Source organism: Bombus bifarius, unplaced genomic scaffold, assembly GCF_011952205.1.
Source record: "Bombus bifarius isolate JDL3187 unplaced genomic scaffold, Bbif_JDL3187 scf7180000008008, whole genome shotgun sequence".
Lineage (NCBI taxonomy): Eukaryota > Metazoa > Arthropoda > Insecta > Hymenoptera > Apidae > Bombus > Bombus bifarius.
The window spans coordinates 681,089-688,753 of record NW_022884386.1 but is presented as its reverse complement, the minus strand read 5'-3'; the positions used below and the strand labels follow the sequence as shown (position 1 = coordinate 688,753).

The 7,665-nt window shown below is 33.8% G+C and overlaps 2 protein-coding genes across 2 annotated transcripts; one reads left to right on the top strand and one right to left on the bottom strand.

Moving 5' to 3' along the window:
• Positions 1-1,040: 1,040 nt before the first annotated feature.
• Positions 1,041-3,346, bottom strand: LOC117206727 (hsp90 co-chaperone Cdc37). The gene is made up of 5 exons (XM_033446316.1): positions 3,049-3,346; positions 2,537-2,670; positions 1,995-2,436; positions 1,606-1,911; positions 1,041-1,527 (listed from the first exon to the last, which is right to left on the bottom strand). The coding sequence occupies exons 1-5, from the start codon at positions 3,079-3,081 to the stop codon at positions 1,234-1,236; spliced, it is 1,209 nt and encodes a 402-aa protein (XP_033302207.1). The 5' UTR covers positions 3,082-3,346; the 3' UTR covers positions 1,041-1,233.
• A 176-nt stretch (positions 3,347-3,522) lies between these two features.
• On the top strand, positions 3,523-7,650 carry LOC117206725 (integrator complex subunit 7). The gene is made up of 13 exons (XM_033446313.1): positions 3,523-3,831; positions 3,907-4,226; positions 4,312-4,536; positions 4,606-4,855; positions 4,925-4,998; positions 5,089-5,234; positions 5,337-5,682; positions 5,754-6,013; positions 6,082-6,282; positions 6,358-6,451; positions 6,524-6,627; positions 6,707-7,202; positions 7,290-7,650. Exons 1-13 carry the CDS (start codon positions 3,741-3,743, stop codon positions 7,566-7,568), a joined length of 2,886 nt encoding a protein of 961 aa, XP_033302204.1. The 5' UTR covers positions 3,523-3,740; the 3' UTR covers positions 7,569-7,650.
• Positions 7,651-7,665: the final 15 nt, after the last annotated feature.

Sequence of the window (7,665 nt, the reverse complement as noted above, 5' to 3'; positions counted from 1 at the left end):
TATATGTCGGAGGTGAAAGGTCACCGGAGCCTTCCTTCTGGAACCTCGGAAAGGAACCCATAAACTTGTAATTAAAGTTTACAGTTATAATTAAACGATTTGTCGTCACTCTACCCAATCCTACCTGTTTGCGATTTACGATAATAAACTTGGGCTCAAGGCGACCATCAGTCGCCGAACGTAGCCGCGATCAACGGGACGGGCGTTTCGTCTAACGAAGGCGTGGAGTTATAGTATGACCCTCATTAAAAGAAATACCCATAGAGGTATACCAGATGATGAGGAATACCAGATGTTGAGGCACGTACACAGCACAAGTCCAGCCAGTCCGGGGAGCCGCTATAAAACCTGGGTTTTTTAGGCAATTAAGATTTTTGCAAACGGACAGGCAGCTTTTGTCCCAAATCGACCAATCGACAGCGACGCCGATCGGAGGAGCTGGCGTACCTAGACACCCCATCAGAGGTTGTCTCGGTGGCGACGTTGGGACGAAGATTCATTCCTTCCGGAGACCTCATCGACGAAGGGACTAGCACCGCTTGATCCGCGAGTAGTACACGTTTGAGCTAGGGCAAGTCTATCTCTCATCCCGTTGACCGCGGATTCGTTACCGGACCTAAGATCAGCGTCATTAGCACTACAAGTTATACACCGCTGCTGTTGATTGTCGCGTCGGGAGTGTTCATTCGCGTGCGAGCAGACCGTATCCGCGCGACACCACAACGATGGCCAATTCCAAGGAAGATCCACCGAACGCTCACAACCCTGCTTGTGACCATTCTACGACATATATATATATATACACACACACACACACACACACATATACATGTGTATATATGCATTCTACATGCATTAGTACATATAAATATTAATATTTGTAAATATTCATATCAGAAGTAACCTTTAATTATTCAATTTAAATATAAGATAAAGTGCATCACGTTTTACTAGATAATTATCATGTTTAATTAACAAATTGCAATATTCACACCTCCTATAATAACTCGAAATTATGTGACAATTCAGTCTTAAAGTAATTCAAGGCATAACCATAGTATAATATTATTATAATAAGAAAAAGACAACGAAGATAAGAATGTTGTATTCATTGTCTAATGACAATATTTTATTATAACATATTCACGATACTAAAGAATATATATATATATATATATATATACTTGCATAAATGAGTCATGAAAGTCAACATATGTAATTTACAGACACGCGTTATTCAGGATTAGCCGCCGAGGTTTCTTCTACATCGTCCGCAGTTACTCCTTCCTCTATCAAATCTTTAGCTTCTGCATTGTCTGCAGCTACTCCTCCCTCTATCAATTCTTTAGCCTCTGCATCATCCGCAGTTACTCCTGCCTCTATCAATTCTTTAGCTATTGCATCTGGTAACCAAAGACCACTATCAACACATCGTTTCATGTGATAGAATGCTTCTTTTCGTGGCATCACTGCCAACGTTTCTTGCAATAAAGCATGATCTTGGGTTTCAAAGCATTTTTGTAGAGGCTAAAAAGAATATATTGCAGTAAACACATGCTATATCAAAATAATAAGCATAAATATTTACAATAAATTTGCTTGTACCTCTGGTAGACTTTCAAATACTTCAAGCGGGTCAAGACCACCTGGACCTCGACGCGCTTTTTTCTCCTCTTCCTCAGCTTCTTTAAGGGCATCTGCTACTTTTTCAACAGCTCTTTTACGTATTCTTTCTTTAAATGCTCTCAATTCATCTTCGAAAGAATTTCTATGTTCTAACTCAGCATTTTGAATACGACTAAAGAAGGAACCTACACATGCTCTTGGATCAACATCTAGTTGTTTTGATAATTCTAAAATATATTGCATACATATACATTGATGCGCAACGTGTTCCATTAGATCATGTTTCTGAAATTAATAACATATTGATAAAACAGATTCATGTCATTATCTATTATCTATTACAAACATTCAACTGTATATATACTTACTTCTTCTATTTCTAGGTTAATACACCAGATAACCAAGTAATTTGCAGTATTTTCGCATACTAACTGGGGATTATCTTGTAAAAATTTCTTACTATCTTCATACCTTCCGAGCATACCAAATTCTTTCAACTTCTTCTCGTTTTCTTTTGCAAATTCTTTCATTTTTTTTTCTTTCTCTTCATCTGACAACCCATTGTCATCTCCCTTACGTGGTGATCTCTTATTAATCACTGTTTTTGTAAAACCATCTTGTCCAATAGTATCAACATTCCAAGGTGTTAATTTCTCTTTTTTCTTTATTTCCTCTTCCCTTTCTTTAATCTTTAAATCTTCTTTTTCAAGATCTTGCAAAATTTTTTTTAGTTCGGTTAAATCTGCTTCCTTTTGTTCATTTTCTAATTTTTTAATTTTTTCCTCTGTTTCTTTCATTTTTTGTCGAGTTCTATAAATAATATAAGTTTTTAAATTAATGGTGGTAAAATATACATATTACTATTGTGGATAATTTATGTATGTAACTTTATGTTTAAAAATTAACATACTCTGTCTTTTTCCTCTGATGCTCCTCTTGCTCACGTCTCCTTTCTTCCATTCTTTCAACCCTTGCTTGATGACGCCATCTAAATAATGATGGTGTATCAATGTTTGGGTGAGTATCATCCTCATCGTCTGAAATCTGACAAGTATAAATTTTAGCACCATACATACATATCATTGTTTATACATATAATATACTTCATAAATTATTTTAGGTACATAAATATACTAATTATAAACAAGTACACTCAATGAGGAAATAGAAAAAAAGACAAATATTAAACAAAAAAATGATATTAGATTTAGTATAATAAGCTTGTACTGAAGAATGTACTCTATTTTTTCTCAATTTATAAACAATAAATACCTAGATAAAAAAATTTTCTTCTAGACAGCTTCTAAATTTCATAATTATTTTATATTTTTGTCAAGTATATAAATAAAAAATTGCTTCGGAATTTCTACTATTACTCTAGAATATTCCATAAGTATACTGGACCAAAACTAGGGTTCCTACCTCAATATCTTTCCATTTGCTATAATCCACCATCGTTCAGCCGGTTAAACGTGCTTTCTATTCAATAATGTATCCTTATGGAACTGATTAGTTTATAAATATGACTTGTGTATAAAGTTTCTTTTATTTTCTTATTTTTATAAAAGCAGAAATACGACGCCCTTACTTGTCGAAGTTTAATTGTCAACTACATTGGTGTGAACATAGAACATATTCGCACGAGATAATCGTTCGATGTATCATACCAGTGACTCTCAATTATTTAAATTGATTCGTACGAAATTAATAAACATATACGATATACGTAATTAACTTTTATTAATAATATTAATAATATAAATTTCATGACATTAGTGATAATAAAAAATATTTGTATACCTCTTTACCACAGAAAATGCAACTTGTTAAAACAGTATATGATAGTTTAATTCAAAAATGCATGATTAAATACTGTAGAAGTTTATACGATAGCCGTATGCGGCAATTTCTTTAAATTTTATTGGTTGTAATCCTTCATTCAAAGATATGGTTTTGCTTTCTACGTATAATATACATAAAGATTAGACATAAGCACGTGTACTCCAAATACGCTGAATTTGGCGTTATATACAGGCACTCTAGATTTGTTGATCTTCAATGAAAACGTTTCATTTAATTCTTTCTTATTCACTGAATTTTATACCTTGAAAATAATGATTGGTATGCGAATGAACGCGTTTAATGATACAGGACTTGGTGAACCAGAACAAGATGCAAATACCGCACTTATAGAATTAGATAAAGGTATGTTTATAGTCTTCAAGTTAACCTCGAATCAATTTTTCTACAGTTCTTATCGTAGTAAAAGATATTTTTTAGGTCTACGATCAACAAAGATTGGCGAACAATGTGAAGCCATAGTGCGATTTCCTCGATTATTCGAGAAATATCCTTTTCCTATATTAATAAATTCTTCTTTATTAAAATTAGCAGAAGTTTTTCGTACTGGCAGTAATTTTTTACGTGTTTGGGTCCTTAGAGTATGCCAGCAAAGTGAGAAGCATTTAGATAAAATTTTAAATGTTGATGAGTTTGTGAGACGTATTTATAGTGTTATACATTCTAATGATCCTGTTGCTAGAGCTTTGACTCTGCGAACATTAGGCAGTGTGGCTGGTATTATACCAGAAAGACAACAGGTATAATTTTATTAACTTTTATACCTTAATTTGTATCTTTTGTTACGTACAAACTTTAAAGCTGAAACATTATTTAATTTATAAGGTTCATCATAGTATAAGAAGATCATTAGACTCTCACGATTCAGTTGAAGTTGGAGCTGCAATATATGCTGCCCAAATGTTTGCTGCACAATCAAAATTATTTGCTGTTTCCATGTGTAGCAAAATATCTGACATGATTAGAGGTCAAGCAACGCCAGCATCAATGAAATTACAACTTATACCTATTTTACAATATATGCATCATGATACTTTCACAGCTTCAATGGTATGTAAATGTAAACTTTAAACTTGTAAATAGAATTCAAATATTTTTTTAATAATAAGTTTGTTAAAGGTAAATGAGCTTTGTATGGAACTCCTTGGTAGCTATCCAGCCGTTGAATTTGTGAGAGTCACATTAAGCGCTTTAAGTACACTAGCTTCTGCAACATTAATTGACGTTCCACAACAAGTTGCTCTTTTATTACGTTACCTGCAAGACGATCCAAGATTGACTATCAAACGCCATGCTTTACATCTACTGCATTCGTTAGCAAGAAGAGGAGCACATTTATGGCCGCAGGGCGCACTTAATAATTTGATAGGTAAATATAATAAATAGATAATTTTATGTGATAAATAAAGATAGGTGTTTAATGAATTTTATATTTTAGAAAGTACTACAACACTTCTACAAGATGGTGCTGGGAATAAAGACCTTCTTATACGAACGTTAGACGTAATCGAGGTTATTACTCATTCATAAAATAGCAATGAAGGAAGAAAATTTGTTAAATATTAGGATTTATAAATAAACTTTTAATATTATTTAATTTAGGTACTTAGTCAGAGTGCAGTAACATGTGATGCAAACAGGGAAGAAGGAAATCCCCTACTATCATTATGTGTAAATGCTTGCTATTCTCCTGATCCTTTCATTGCAGTGAAAGCAATTACTATTTTAGCTAGAGTTGCATGTTATTGGTATGTAATTAATAACTTTTTTATCTGTGATGTTAGAATATAGAATAGCTTGAATTATGTATAACTGAATTTTTAACCAAAATCTTAACTTTTTACTCATAGCTATGAAGAAAATTTGCCAGCTTATGGTATACAAGATGTTGTATCTTGTCTGGAATCTTTGATTGTACTATTAGCATTGGATGACAAGTATTTATATCAGTTGAAAGTTTGTTTACGTTCGACAGTAAAACTATGTCAAGCTCAACCTAGCCATTGTGCAATATTTGTCGATGCTATAGGTAGTACACTCTTCAATACTCATGCAGAAGGTGGACAAAGTGAGAAACAAGCACTTGCTTTATGCGAAGCATTGGGTGCTATTGGAAGTTTAGGTGAAAATACATTACTTCCACTTTTACCAGACATATTAATAAAACTTGAACAAACTGTGCATGTACATACAAAGGTAAAGTTAAACGAAATATATATATGCACACTTCATAAAAGGTGAATAAAATAAAACAAGTTTTTTCAAAGGTAATGTTATGTACGCTACTTTTTCAAATGATAACGGGAGGATATGAATGGAATTCAGAATGTTTGGAAGCAGTAGAAGAGGTTATTAAAAATGTAGATGGTTGGGCTAAATATCGAATTGCACGTAGTGCTGCAAGATATGGTCATCATACGATAGCAACTCAAATATTTAGGAGTTTAAAGGAAACAGTTGCGTCTGAACAATTACACTTTTGGTTATGTGGTTTGGAATTAGTTACGAAAGCTGAAAGTTTTCTCATGTTAGTTTCTATTTGTTGTCTGTAACTCATTTTATGGAAGTATATTCCTATTCCTCAAATCATTACAGTGAAAAAGCGGGAGAAATAGAGGGCAGAGAAAGAATTCATACGGTGGAGAAGTTAAACAAAGCTATTGCGCGTTACGCGAGTGCATGCGCTTCATTAAAAGCTGCTAGTACGCCATTACGAAGTTTACAATTTGCTAGCGAATATTCGAAATTACGGTGTGAATTTCTTCAAGCCATTGTGCAACTTTTACATTCATGCAGGTGCTTTGAATAAATATCATAAAATTACTGTTACTCTTAAGTTTTAAAAATTACATAAATATAAATATGTTTTAGATCTCTTTGCACAGCTCCACCACCTGCTATTACATGTACAGTAGTTTTAAGTACAAAAGATGACCTACAGCGATACGGACGTGTTACTAATCAGGTACTTTATTCTATCTTACATTTTCAGTCCCATTTTGAATATAATGCTTACAAAATGATGTATATTTAAAAGTTGAGGAAATCAGCTCAAGAACTTAAAAACTGTGCGGAGAACTACCAGAAACTTTATCAATCAGCTTTTGATGCTGATCCTGGATCATTAATAAACATACGAGCGTATCCTTTTCAATACGTATTTGATTTCTAATTTATAGTTAACTTTAGTATGGTTTTTGACTTGACTTACCGTATACAGATTACAAGAAATTTGTCGTTTGTTAGCGAACAGCATCGAGCGTGTTTGCAACAGTACAGGAATTCAAACGCATCAACAAAACGAAGTCAATTTTAATTTTGGCGATACCGTAGAAATGCGTCAACTGGCTCGCTGTTGCACCGAGTTACGTCGTTTAGCGCCAAGCTATATAGATGAAAAGAAGACAACTACACTTAATCATTCGAGAATAAACTGCTTAGTCTCACAGGTGATGTTATTAGCTGGACCAAAAATGAGATTACCTATACCTCGATATTATTTCCAAGCTTTGCAAGCAACCAGTGTCAAGTTGTCTGTCTCACCGCAACCACGTGTTCTTGGTGAACCAGTATCCGTTCCTCAAGGAAGTCAATTAGCGTTAAAAGTTGAAGGAGTGTTACGACATGGTCGACGCGCTTCTCTTTATCGTTCTGTCGCTGCTGTTTGTATTTCTATTTCTACTTCGCCTCCATCTAAGATTAATTCGGATCAGAAGGTATGAATAAATATATTCGTTATGGTAAATTTTTTTTATACATATCTATATTGATACCAAGTCCATAAAAATAATGTTTACTAGCAGGATTCTAATACCAACGAACTACAGCAAACGGTTACGCCACATCGCGATTTCTTCGCTTGTGAATTCTTACTTTCATTAGGAAGTCCGGGTACAACTACAACACAGTGTGTAAGTAATACCACTAATGTCAACAATAACGTAAACAGTAGTGGTGGACAATATCAAGTTACGGCAAGCGCGAGTATACTTGACAAGGATGGCAATGTGTGGAAATGCGGACCGCGTTCCACGCTTCAAGTCAGGGTACACGAAGAGCCAACTAAAAGAAAGTTACCATAACAATGTGATCGTGTATTTTTTATTATACAACATTGTGCATACACAGCATATAGAATAAAAAATTGTTTTACTTTAATCAAAATTATCATAGTGTTTT

Coding starts and splice junctions, on each gene's coding strand:
- LOC117206727 (XM_033446316.1), bottom strand. CDS start 3,081: ATGGTGGATTATAGCAAATGGAAAGATATTGAG. Junction 2,671..3,048: donor GCAAATGGAAAGATATTGAG/GTAGGAACCCTA, acceptor TATACTTGTCAG/ATTTCAGACGATGAGGATGA. Junction 1,912..1,994: donor TTAACCTAGAAATAGAAGAA/GTAAGTATATAT, acceptor TATTAATTTCAG/AAACATGATCTAATGGAACA.
- LOC117206725 (XM_033446313.1), top strand. CDS start 3,741: ATGATTGGTATGCGAATGAACGCGTTTAATGATACAGGACTTGGTGAA. Junction 4,537..4,605: donor ATACTTTCACAGCTTCAATG/GTATGTAAATGT, acceptor AGTTTGTTAAAG/GTAAATGAGCTTTGTATGGA. Junction 4,999..5,088: donor GAACGTTAGACGTAATCGAG/GTTATTACTCAT, acceptor TATTTAATTTAG/GTACTTAGTCAGAGTGCAGT.